The 12,996-nt window shown below is 36.6% G+C and overlaps 1 protein-coding gene across 2 annotated transcripts in view; it reads left to right on the forward strand.

The window, feature by feature from the left end:
* gmds (GDP-mannose 4,6-dehydratase) overlaps positions 1–8,368 on the forward strand; it is a 105,611-nt gene extending 97,243 nt beyond the window's left edge. For both annotated transcript variants that reach the window (XM_067418443.1, XM_067418444.1), the window contains 2 exons: positions 7,703–7,771; positions 7,862–8,368. In XM_067418443.1, the coding sequence (XP_067274544.1) occupies positions 7,703–7,771; positions 7,862–7,924 (132 nt within the window). In that variant the 3' untranslated portion in view covers positions 7,925–8,368. The remainder of the gene's footprint in view (positions 1–7,702; positions 7,772–7,861) is intronic.
* Positions 8,369–12,996: the final 4,628 nt, after the last annotated feature.

Here is a 12,996-nt window from a genome sequence, read left to right on the forward strand (position 1 = left end):
TTGTCACATGGCATGCAGGTAAACATAAAATCTTTTTAATTCTTTTTTAGTAGCGTTTTATTTTCATTTTAAAATTATTTATTTTAATTTAAAATGTGTATGATTTAATTACTCACTAGCTTTTTTTATTACACTCAAGAACTCTAGTCTGGGAAACCCTGACATAATGTGTTTAATGCACTTCATGTTGTTGATAACAAAAAAATATAGATTTTTTCTCTCTTTGTAGTTTTTCTATTAATATGGTACAAGATTATTCAACTCTAATCAATGTGATAAACAAGTTAGGTCAAAAGTAATCTAAGTAGACCGATTATATTACCTTAAATATGTAATGTAATGGATTACTTTTGTAATCAGTACCGATTACAATTTCTAAGTAATTTACCTGTGTTTAAGAGTTATGATGTCATGACAGCGAAGTCGTTTATAAGTTTACGCAGAGAAGGTTTTTCACATTAACACACTGGTTGTGTATGTCTTGTGGTTATACTATTGCAGCAGTGAGTTTAGCATTTGTGTATTGGCCGCGTTTACATTCATTGTCAGAGCCTGACTATAACCCGGTTTAGTTTAGTTTTTTGTTTTGTTATAATCAACATTATGGCACAAATACTGTACACTTAGATTAACTTGTATTGAAACTTTTATAAGAAAATACTATTTCACTCTCAACTTTAAACTTTCATGTTTAATTCAGTGTTACTTCATTTTAAAAAAAATATTTTTAAAAAATGTTACCTGGTAGCCTTAAAATTTTGAGTTCATTGAAATTAGAAATTTGAGTTAATACAATGCAAATTTTTTGAGATTCGACAACCTTTATTAAAATATTATTAAAAGATTTTGTAGCATATTGGGTAATTGTGTGTGTTTTATTTGTGATGACGCAGTGAAACATGCCAAATTGTGCTATTTTCATAATTTATCACATTTTTTATGTGGTTCAGATACAATAATATTTTGAGTTTCTATTTATTAAACAAATTTCCTTCATTGTATCAACTCAAATTTTTAATTTCAATAAACTAAAAAGGCAACCAGGTTACTCACTTTTTTTAAGTTAAACCAACGATATTACAGTGTTGCTGTTTCTTTGTATTTAGTAGTGACATTTACTAGCAGTTTCTGAATGTACAGCAATATTTTTTCGGCGTAGGCCTAAATAAGTAAACGTTTTGTAAATTAAAGTAAAATTTGCAAAACACTAGCAATACACTTTTTAGCATTAAATAAAATGATCATTGGCTGTAGTAGGTCAGAACTATTTTAGCTTTTTTCCCATGTCAGGTGTCTTTAAAAATGTCCTTTTGTGTACCTGTGTTGTGTTTGTTTGCGCCATGTGTCACGATGACCCTGTGTGTGTGTGTGTGTGTGTGTGTGTGTGTGTGTGTGTGTGTGTGTGTGTGTGTGTGTGTGTGTGTGTGTGTGTGTGTGTGTGTGTGTGTGTGTGTGTGTGTGTGTGTGTGTGTGTGTGTGTGTGTGTGTGTGTGTGTGTGTTGGCACTTTCCCGCTGTGTGTAGTGGGAGAGGGAGGTTAATTGAGGGCTGCCCTCTGTAAATGGCATGTCCCAGGCTCGTTATCTTGATTGAGTAATTAACTCTGGCTCTCGCACTCTCGCTCACACTGTCAGACGGCTGAACTCCTGACACCTCGCATTCCTCTCCTCCCTCTCCCTCTCTCGCTCTTTAACTTTCACACAGCTCGTCTCCCAGAGCTTTCAATTTATCATCATTTTCCTTTCTCTCCATGTCATTCCTGTCTCAGTCCTTTTTTCCTCCTCTTCTCTCACTCTCGATCACTCCAGACAAGGACGTTTTTTTTACTATCCACGAGTTAGAAATGTGAAGGACGGAGGTCATGGTAATCGTGTGGTAACTCTTTACAATAAGGTTTCTTTTGTTAACATGGACTAACCATGAGCAGGTCTTACTGTATTTATTAATCTGTTAACATTAGTTGACAAATCTGTTCATTGTTTGTTCATGTTAGCTCACAGTGCATTAACCAACGTTAATAAATTCAACTTTTGATTTTAATAAATAAGTAAATGTTGCATTTAACATTAAAAAAGATTAATAAATACTGTAGATGTGCAGTTCAATATTTAAGGCCAAATGAAATCAGTTTTATTTTTATACAAATTCAGGTTTTTTTTTTTTTTTTTGACTCTATTTTAATGGTTTAATTAATAATTTTATTTATACTTAATTTATATTTTTTAAATTTATGCTTCTAAAAGTGTTTTAAAAAATTGCATCAAGGGTTAAATAACTTTTTTTCCTCAAAGTCCATTTAACCTTTTACCAAATTTTGCAATTGCTGTTTTAAGTTTGGATTCAATTTTAATGGTTTAATAAATGTTTAATAATCAATGATTTAAGAATAAATGCTATTATTTATTTATTTTCTTCAGAAATTCTGTGTTGTGTATTTTAATATTTTTGGCAATTAAATGACATAAAACATTAATTTAATTTATCTTTTAATCATATGAAATTAAACTTTTTGTCAAGAACAACTGAACTTCGTTAATTAAATCATGGAAGAAAATGATGATTATTCCTTAAAATAAGTTGTATTTGACTAATATTAGAATAATTAGTGTATTGTTTTTACATTGAGACGTCTCTAAATTCTACTGTACAACAGTGATAAATTTCTGTCACAATTTTAAGTTAAACTAAACTTTTATTTTGACGGTTGCTGTGAAGATCTTTGAGTTTGTGTGTGTACGTGTGTGTGTGTGTGTGTGTGTATGCGTGTGCGTGCGTGTATAGTTTTTCTCAAATAGAACTGTAAAAAGTGACTCTCAGAGCAGCTCTGGAGATGAAGTTCATGCATTCATGTCCTCATATAGTGAGACGGCAGAGGCTGAAACACCACGAGCGGTCTGTGTGTGTGCGTGTGCGTGCGTGTGCGTGTGGGCGTGCGTGCGTAGTAAAAAAAACCCCCCACAGCTGCTCCATTCATTCACACAGAGACACGCAGAACATGCAAGCTTGATATTTAAAGTCTATATCGCAATTTGATGTAAGTGTACTGACCTACTTTTGATTTGTTCATCCAAGATTCCGAGAAATTCCACGTTTTACAGTAAATTCCGTTTTTTAACGACTAAACTCTAAAAAAAATGTTGGGTTGTTTTAACCCAATGTTGGGTCAAATATGGACTAACCCAGCAATTGGGTTGTTTAAACCCAGCGATTGGGTTGTTTTAATCCTGTGGTTGGGTTAAATATTTGCTTAAGACAACCTAATCGCTGGGTTAGTCCATATTTGACCCAACATTGGGTTGTTTTTGTGTTTGAGTATAGATTCGCCGATTCTGTCCAGAAATCATACAGCCCTAAAAATGAGTTGATATATGTTAAATAGTGTAGTTAACTAATGAAACCTTATTGTGTTGTAATTTGTTCCAAAACTATGACTTACTTTCTTCTGTGGATCACAAAAGAAGATCTTTTTCCAGTCAGCACCAGTCTAAGGTTGTGTTGGACCCGATTGACTCTCACTGTATGGACAGAAACAGTCTTCTGTGTTCAGCAGAATCAGATGACGACTGGACTTTTTAACTGAGCTGTACCTTTAGCTGAGGTAAACGTGTGTGTGTCGTAGCTCTTCTCTTTCTCGCCCCACCCATAGTGAAGGCATAATAACAGGTGAGATGATAAATGGAAAAGTATCTGGGTCATTTTGAAAGCGTTGAATCACACACACACACATGCTGGCAGGACTCGCTGCGGTCAGAGACGGCTCTCTGAGACTGTAAACACACAAACACTCTGCCAGAGCCACACATAAACACACACACACACATCCTCAGTAATAAACACACCGTTGAGTATGTACAAGTCTTACAGATGCTTGTCATCCACGTTACTCCGATTTTTAGCTTCACTCTGGAGTTTTTCCTGCTCTGTGATTGGCTGTTGTTTGAAAAGGGAAATGATTGGAGTCTTTGATCCGTCCTAAACATCCTGCATCAAATAACTGGACAGCGAAGTCTGTGGACCAGCCGCGGAGCTCGCGGTGGATTAATGCGCTCACGTTTAAAGTGTCAGGCACTTAGGGTCGGTGTCTCTGCGCTGAAGAGGGTTTACATGAGCACATAAATATTTATTAAACTCTTGAAGCAGGAATCTGAGATGGAGGCACTCAGATGTGTCCTCATTGTCTTTTGTCTCTTTTACACGCTCGGTTGTCTGTTTTATATTTGCAATCCCGTCCAGGTCTTGTTGTGATTTGTGATTTTAAAAGAACACACACTCTTTTTTGTAATTAAAAATACAGTAAAAACAATAATATTGTGAAATATTATTATAAATCAAAATAGCTGTGGATGTATTTTCAAATGTAGTTTATTCCTGTGATGGCAAAGCTGTATTTTCGTCATTACTCCAGTCTTCAGTGTCACATGATCCTTCATAAATCAGTCTAACATTTCTAATTTATTGTTATTTAAAATGGACATTTTTAACAACATAAAGGTTTTTACTTTTGATCCACTTAATGCGTCCTTGTTGACTAAAAGTATTAAGTGTGTGTTTATTCAAAAGTCTGATATACTGTACATGTATAGTAAATGTAATCTATTTTTTTAAACATAAAACTAAGTAATGCCGTGGTGCAGTCAATGTATTTAGCACCTTCAACATATTCTCAGATTATCACAGTTTATTCAAATGCTGAAAATATAACAAGAACTATTAAAATATGACAAGAGTTAAACTGTCAGAACAAATTCATCTTGATGTCTTGATATAAACACTGTAAAAAATTATTTAGAAAACAAGTTATCTGGCTGCCTTAAAATTTTGAGTTAATACAATGAAAAAATTTTGAGATTCGACAACCTTTATAAAAATATTATTAAAAGATTTTGTAAGCATATTGGGTAATCGTGTGTGTTTTATTTGTGATGATGCAGTGAAACTATTTTCATGATTTATCAAATTTTTTATGTGGTTCAGATACAATAATATTGAGTTTCTAATTATTAAGCAAATTTCCTTCATTGTATCAACTCAATTTTTTTATTTCAATGAACTTAAAATTTTAAGGCAACCAGGCTACTTATTTTTTTTAAGTTAAACCAACAATTTTTTTTTTTTTACAGTGAAGGGATGTAATGGATTACAATCAACCAATCAAAAAAGCTAATTCAATTGCATTTAGTTGAATCAGGTTAACATTCTTAATTTTGTCCAAAACTATTACGTTTAATTACTCTAAAATTAATATAAAAAACAAAACAAGTAATCCAGTTTAATTGATTATTTTTTATTTAGTGAAATGCTATTTTTTACAACATTTACAAAACCTTTTACATTACAAGATTGTAATGGCCAGATGGTTTTGAAACATCCATGGCATGCTCAAAGTTGTTGTTTTTTATTATTTAATTGTTACTTTAATAGTTATGAGCAGATCCTCACCCCGAGCACACGCTCTACACTTCACCACAATGATGACCTCTAAAAACACGAACATAACACACACTTTTAAATACCAACAGAACAGAACAGAACATTAAAAAGTTACAAAGTCTCTCCATTTTCTCGTTAGAAATGCATTAAACAGCACCGTATTTAAACGTTTACTCTCTGAATCCAGCCCATTTGCAGAGCATGATGGGAAGTGAAAGTCCAGTTTGATTGGGTTACTTGATTGAAGCATGTTATCTCAAAATAAAAACATCAAGTTATGTCAAAGAGTAACGGTTTTAAGTCAGTTTAACTTCAGTCAGTAACAGTCAGTAACCAGTGAAGCGGTTACATTTGATCCAGAAACCTGATATAATGGTGTTAAATCGAGATGAGTTACTTAAATAAAGTCAACAGCATCATAAGTTCATTTGCGAGTCTTTTTTGGTTTGAACGAATTATCTGTAAAGATGCATTATAAAAGCAGATACATTGTTCATCAATAGATGTCTGACAGACTTTCGAGTGCTTTGTTGAACTGATTTAGTGGATTTGACCTTTGACCTGTTGACCGTTGCTCAATCTGTGTGTGAAGCTGTGTCTTCATGAAGCATGTCTTAAAACATTAAATCTGAAAAATGCATCATGTGTAGTCATGCCATAACTGAACAAAGGTTTCAAGGCCTGTCTCTCCATTAGTCCTGAATTCCTTTACGTTAAGTGTTAAATGCGCCCAGATGATGATTATCACTTTTATTTATTGTTTGCCCTTTATTGTCCATATATGCAGGTGCGGCTCCTGTTTTCATCCTGACACATATCCATATAGAACGGCCCCGTGTCTGAAAGTCAAATCCGCCTGTAAACTTCCCGTGCCTTTGATATGTCTTGACTTGCTGACTTTCTCTTTAATAGCAGCAGCCATTGCACACAGCGGATGATTCACAGGCACACGCAACGCTTCGCTTTCATCGAATTAATGCGCTGCGTGTTTTCTCTCCTTGTAAACTCCTACAGTGCACAGTGCTATAGTTTGCATGTGAAGACTTGGATGGGCGACAAAAGCAGCTGAAGTTAATTTAGCTTTCAGAAAAGTGAAGACTAATTATGATTAATATGCCGCATTAATACGCGTCTTGATTATGATGGTTGCATGCTGTTTCATATGTTGATGAATGAATGCTATTTCGCTAATTAGTCTTTAAAGTATGGTTATGTCATTTAAACGCTTTAATTGGAGCTAAAATGGAACCATGAGTTAGTGACTGTAACTTCTCAGGCTTCAGCATTAAAATATGGGCTGTGTGTGTGTGTGTGTGTGTGTGTGTGTGTGTGTGTGCGCGTGTGTGCGTGCGTGCGTGTGCATGCGCGCGCGTGTGTGCGCGTGTGTGCGCGTGTGTGCGCGTGTGTGCTCGTGTGTGCGTGTAGGTGTAGGTATGACAGGTATTACAAGGAGAAGGTGACTTATGAGGACATTACCCATGTCCCCACTTTTCAAAAGGCTTATAAATCAAACAGGTTGAGTTTTTTTAGAAAGTAAAACTGCAGAATGTTTCCCGTGATGGGTAGGTTTAGGGGCTGCGTGTGTGTGTGTGCGTGTGCGTGTGTGTGTGCGTGTGTGTGTGTGTGTGCGTGTGTGTGTGTGTGTGTGTGTGTGTGTGTGTGTGTGTGTGTGTGTGTGCGTGCGTGCGTGCGTGCGTGCGTGCGAGCGTGCGTGCGTGCGTGCGTGTGTGTGTGTGTTATATGGGTAGGTTTAGTGGCAGGGGCAGTGTAAGGGGGATAGAAAACACAGTTTGTACTGTATACAAACCATTACGCCTATGGAATGTCCCCACATTTCACAAAAACAAACGTGTGTGTGTTCTGGCTTCTTGTGTAATCAGATCAGCAGCAAGGACACCCTCAACCCCTTTACTGCCACCCTGAGAAGTGTGTGTGTGTGTGTGTGTGTTGCCATCCCAGCAGGAGAACAGAAGGGGTTAGGCCACAAGAGTCACGTAATCCATCATGCTCCGGCTCTGGGAGAGGAGAGAGGGCTGGATGGATGGCCTGCCTCGGCCCTCACCTTCCCCCAGAGACTCGGAGCTTGACACCTGTGTGTGTGGTGCTGCGAGTGTGTGTGGGTGTGTGAGAGTGAAGAAGAGTGTGTGTGTGTGGGGGTGGGGGGAGTACAGGTTGGGAGGTCCTGTTAATAAAGAAGGACTAAAGCACCCCTTTGCCTTTTCTGTTGTCTTTGTTTTCTTTCTTCATCTCACTCTCTTTTGGTCTTTTTCTAGGACTACTTGCAGGGAGACAGCTCCAAAGCCTTTAAAGTCCTGGGCTGGAAACCACGTGTGGCGTTTGAGGTGAGCATTCCTGTAAAAAAATCAATGTGGCTCACTTCCAGTGCTCTCAAGTTTGAGAAATAACCAGGGTGTGTGTGTTTTTTTTTACAGGAGCTTGTTAAAGAAATGGTGGATGCGGACATCAAGCTCATGCAGAACAACCCGAATGCCTGATCCTACACGCCTTCATCTCCATGCATGTCAAAGAGCCTTCTGACGTGTGTGTGTGTGTGTGCGTGCGTGCGTGTGTGTGTGTGAGAGATCATTGGAAGAAGAGTTCAGCTGCATTTCTGTTCCTCCACCTATCGTTTTTGAACTTTCTGATCTTACTGTGCTTTGAAGGTCCCGGTGTTGCCTTTTTCCATTCCTTAATATGGTTATATTTATGGATTTTTTTGTTTGTTTTCTGTCTAAAGGATTTTTGCCCATTTTTATAAAGATGTTTCTATTCATAATCATGAAAAAAAATGTATAAATAAGGGATTAAAGGGTTTGTAGAGCTTTTTAAAGGTGTACTGTTTTATTCATGATTCCTTAAATTGAAATAATGGCATAGACAATTAGTCAGAACATTAAAAATTGCTTGCTGATTATTTAAAATAAAAATCGAAACTTGGAGCTTTAATGTGTATAAATTTAATCAAATTCACAGAGTGTTTGTTTGGGGTTCTCAAACTTTTTGTCTTCAAGGTTTAAGATATTTTCTCATTTAATTACAAGACACTAGGAATACATGAAAATAATTTACTATATTTTCAATAAAAATGTTTTTGAGGTGGTTCAGATTAACACAAATATGTAGGTTTGCGTGTTATTCATCTTGGTTTTTGTGGTGTTTTGTTTTAATATATTTACTTATTTTGTAGTCATTTCCTGAGGCCTGGTTTACATGTAGGAAAGTTGGGTAGATTTGTGATTATAACCTAAATTATTTAGCATTTATTACTCTTTTTTTATTATTAATTTACAATGTTAAACAGAACAACACTAGATATTCTATCTCTAGGCCAGAATATAGACTAATGTTGCAGACTTAACGCCATTCACACCAACAATGACGACTGTAAAGATAACTATAGAACCTTTTCACATTTCCGGGTTTCTTAGAGCGGAAGTCATCATCGTTGGGTTAACTTTATTAGCGGTGAATGAGAGAATACATAATATATATTTTTGTGTCCCCATTTGCTCAAATAGCAAAAGAAAACTGCAATAATAGTGATTTCACAACTTTCAAAAAGAGGGAAAAAATTGAGTAAGATTAATAACGGCAGTAAAAATAGAGAAAGATGTTAATTTAACCATCACTCCCAGATGCGGTATTAGAAACACCCTCAACAGCAGCAGTAAGGGTTTTTTTTATATATATGTGATATAAAAGTAATATAATACAAACTATTAGTGTTATAAATGTACATACATCTAAAAAAAATAATAATAATAATAAATAGCAAATACAAGAAAAATTGCAGGATTTATGATATTGATGACTGATCATCAGTCTGTGAAAATGATCCATTAACAATAATCATTCTGTTAATTTGAAGGTTTTACTTGTCTGTCGCTTTAAATGTTTCGTTACAGCAGGATGGATTCTGATTGGCTGTCAATGTTTTTATCGTTCATCAACTGGATAAAATCGTTTTGAATCTGATTCCAACGATATTCTCTGTCCCGTTATAGTTGTGTGGACTCTGCTATTCTTTAATACTGAGAAAGATTTTTAGGACTATATCCCGTCTTTGGTGAGTAAAAGATCAACAGCCGGTAAAAAAATAAAAAAATAAAAAACATTTTAATTCTCTGGCCTCAGAAGTTAAATATATAGGCCTAGTTAAATGCGTCAAAAAGCGGCTCGTGCCAGTTTTCGCGGTTGCCTCGCTATCGAGCGCCTGGCGCCGATTGGCTGTCAATGCTTTTATCTTCATCAACCTAATAAAATCGTTTTGAGTCTGATTCCAATGAAATTATCTGTACCTTTATCATTATTGTTGTGTGAACTCTGCTATTATTTAATACTGAGAACAAATCTTTAGAACTATTTCTTTATTGTTATTGTCCTTGGTGTGAAAAGTGAATTAAAAAAAAATCAACAGTTACAGCCAGAATTTAAAAAAAAATAATAATAATTTTAAATAATAATAATTAAAAAAATACATTTGAAAATAACGGCCAACTTTGGAGTTTCAGAATTCTCTCTGGCCTCAGAAGTTGAATATGCGGCTCGTGCCAGTTTTCGCGGGTTGCCTGGCGGTCATCGAGCCCCTCGCGCCGAAAACAACCGCTCTCTTGTATTTAGAGCGGGAAACGGGACGCACGAGGCCTCGCGGTCCTTCATTCCAGATGCTCGAGCACGGCCCACCGCGCGCAGCTCAGGGAGCAGTAACTCGGCCTTGTAAAGCAGCTCATGTTTAATCACCTCTGACGTCGGGCACAGCTGGGCCAATGAACCCTGACAGCGAAGACATTTCACTGTGTGCGAAAATCCTCCGTCGTGTTTATTTGTAATGGCGACACGGTTGTCCTTCATCAAAGTAACAACGGGTTCGAGAGACTTCTGCCAGCTGAAGTGTCTTCAAGCGAGGAGAGAGAAACCTGGTAAAATCTGACTCGAGAGGCCACAGATATTTTAGGCTGTTCGACGTGCCAAATGAAGGTTATTTGACACCGACGTTTAAAAGTGGGGTCTTTGAGACCCTCACAAGACAGGCGATTGTGGGGGCGGTTGATGTATGTGTATTTGTGTTTTTGAGACGGCATCTCGAGCCAATGGAGTGCCATTTAAGCGCGCCTCCAACATTGTGAGCGGGCCTGATTGGAACCAGACGGTCCGCGAGCGTTAAAAGCACTTTTCCACTGGCTAGGGTCGCGAGCTCTACCACACACAGGTGCACCGCCACTAACTACGTTATATTTCCCGGTGAATTTATTTTTTACGCTTGAGCGGGGAAATTTCTGGTATTTTCTGCCCTGCTGAAGTTCCCGTAAAAGCAGTGGGAAACGTGAAATTCAATTGAACCAATGAATTAAAGTATCATAAAATTTTAAGGGACGTGGAAAGCCTAACATTGTTAAGTCTCTGGATTTATTAGTAGCCTAGTTATAATTTATTGTCCAAAGAGTGCCTTATTGTCTTCTGTTGGAAACCGTCAATAACAGCTCAACACGTTTAAAGAGTTAATTATCTCTGCAAATAGGCTACTAGATTTCCAAAAGTCATGAAATGAATTGTATTAAAGATGTTTAATAATCAAATACTAAAAACCCATTGGTGGAGAAGCGGTGTATCTTATCTGAATTAGCCAATGTCAATTAATTGTTGTTAGCTTATATTTTATATTGTTAGCTAGATATCATATTAAATTGATGTTGCTATTTTATTATATTTTTATGGATTTGCTCAGTTTCATAACCAGTCTCACATCTTCTCCGGTATTGTTTTTGTTTCTGGATTATATGTTGGAAAAGCAGGAATTATTTGCTTTGTCATTGAAGCATTACAAGCATTTGGATCACTCTCGTCTCACAATTTTACCCTTTGAGATTTTTGCACGCAGAAGAAAATAATTAAATCCACCTTTTCGAGGCATTCCACTATTTTTCTCGTGTTTATTTTTCCTCGTCACGCAGATTGCCCTTGATAATCCTCTCGACCTTTCTTACAGTCCACGGCGTTATATGTTTAAAGTTACATTTGGAAATCGGAATTGGACAAATTAATTGAAACTCATTATAATGATCTTAAAATGTGAAGGTTACCCTCGTTTAGGAACACTCGTCTTTAGGAGCGCTGCGAGATATTTGATTATGATTGATTACAAGGTTCTGAATTATTGTTAAATATGCTTGAATTTATTATGCCTATTATATTAAAAGTATTCGTTTATGTGTGGCATTATAAGATAATATCCTATGTTTTTTGTAAGATTATGCTGGGGTTTTTTAGGGCCTTTCCTCATTTGCCTCAGGTGCGTTTTTATTGCATCTTTTTTTGCTCAAATTGTGAGAGAAAAAAATGAAAAAATCAGAAAGAGTTCAATTAATATACTGTAACAACATTTAGCATTTATGTTTAGGCTACTACAGCATTCGTGTGTGTGTGTGTGTGTGTGTGTGTGTGTGTGTGTGTGTGTGTGTGTGTGTGTGTGTGTGTGTGTGTGTGTGTGTGTGTGTGTGTGTGATTTAGGCCCGAGTAACGCAGGCCTCAGAGTTATAATTATTTTGCTGTTTGCCCGATCAAACCATTTATAGTTTTACATTGCTGTTGGTCATAGATTTATGAATTCAAATATCAAATCTAGAAATATTAAATAGCCTAAGTTTGGATTGTGCATTTATAGTAGCCTTTCATTGTTTATAGCCTATATAATACAAATAATTATTATAGGCTACATCTATATTACCTTATAATTAAATAACTGTTGTTTTTTTTTAGCACAAACGGTTGACCTACAATTATTAGCAGCAAACCCATAAAAACGCACTTAAAATTGAACATCAACCGGACAGATTGTCCTGCATTTATCTAAGTGGAAATGTAAAAAATATATCACACAGGAAATATTAAAAATAAGCAATCACACTTCTCTAATGCATGTTATGAGCTCTGCATCTGTTTAAAGCGTGCTGCGTTAATAGCTCAAGGCCCTCTGTGCTGGATATCATGTTCCCCTCGCGCGCCACTCACCCCTAAAAAACGCAACTGATCACAACAAAGACACCTTTTCACTGGCACGAGCCCGAGCACTGGCCGCGCGCACCTGTGATGCATTTGCCACTTAAGCCCTTCATACACAGTCAGATCGCCTCGGGCTGACCTGGCTATATGCACGGAGACATGACGCTTTCTTTCTTCATTTCCCCATCTCTCTCCCTCTGTTTCTGCTCATTTGTGGATTTGCACTTGAGGCCTATTCAAACCGTGACTGGTCATGCACAGACCTTATTTAATCTAGCCTAACATAATCACAAAAATGTAGTGACCGAGGCCGGTTTATCAGCAAATACATACACGCGGATGATTGCAAAAAGCTCGCCGTGCGCATCAGCATGTTTAAATATTGCTAAATATGTATCAAAACAAGAAAAGTCATCAATCGTTTTACGCTAAAAAATGATAAACCATGTCTTGAGTTGACACATATTTCCGCATAGGCCTATAGGCTATGATATATGTGTTTGTTTTCCATTTAGGCCTATAGTATGTAAAAAAGGCAATGGAGATGATATCAACAAAGCGCAGATCG

Source organism: Pseudorasbora parva, chromosome 15 (assembly GCF_024679245.1).
Source record: "Pseudorasbora parva isolate DD20220531a chromosome 15, ASM2467924v1, whole genome shotgun sequence".
NCBI classification, from domain to species: Eukaryota; Metazoa; Chordata; class Actinopteri; order Cypriniformes; family Gobionidae; genus Pseudorasbora; species Pseudorasbora parva.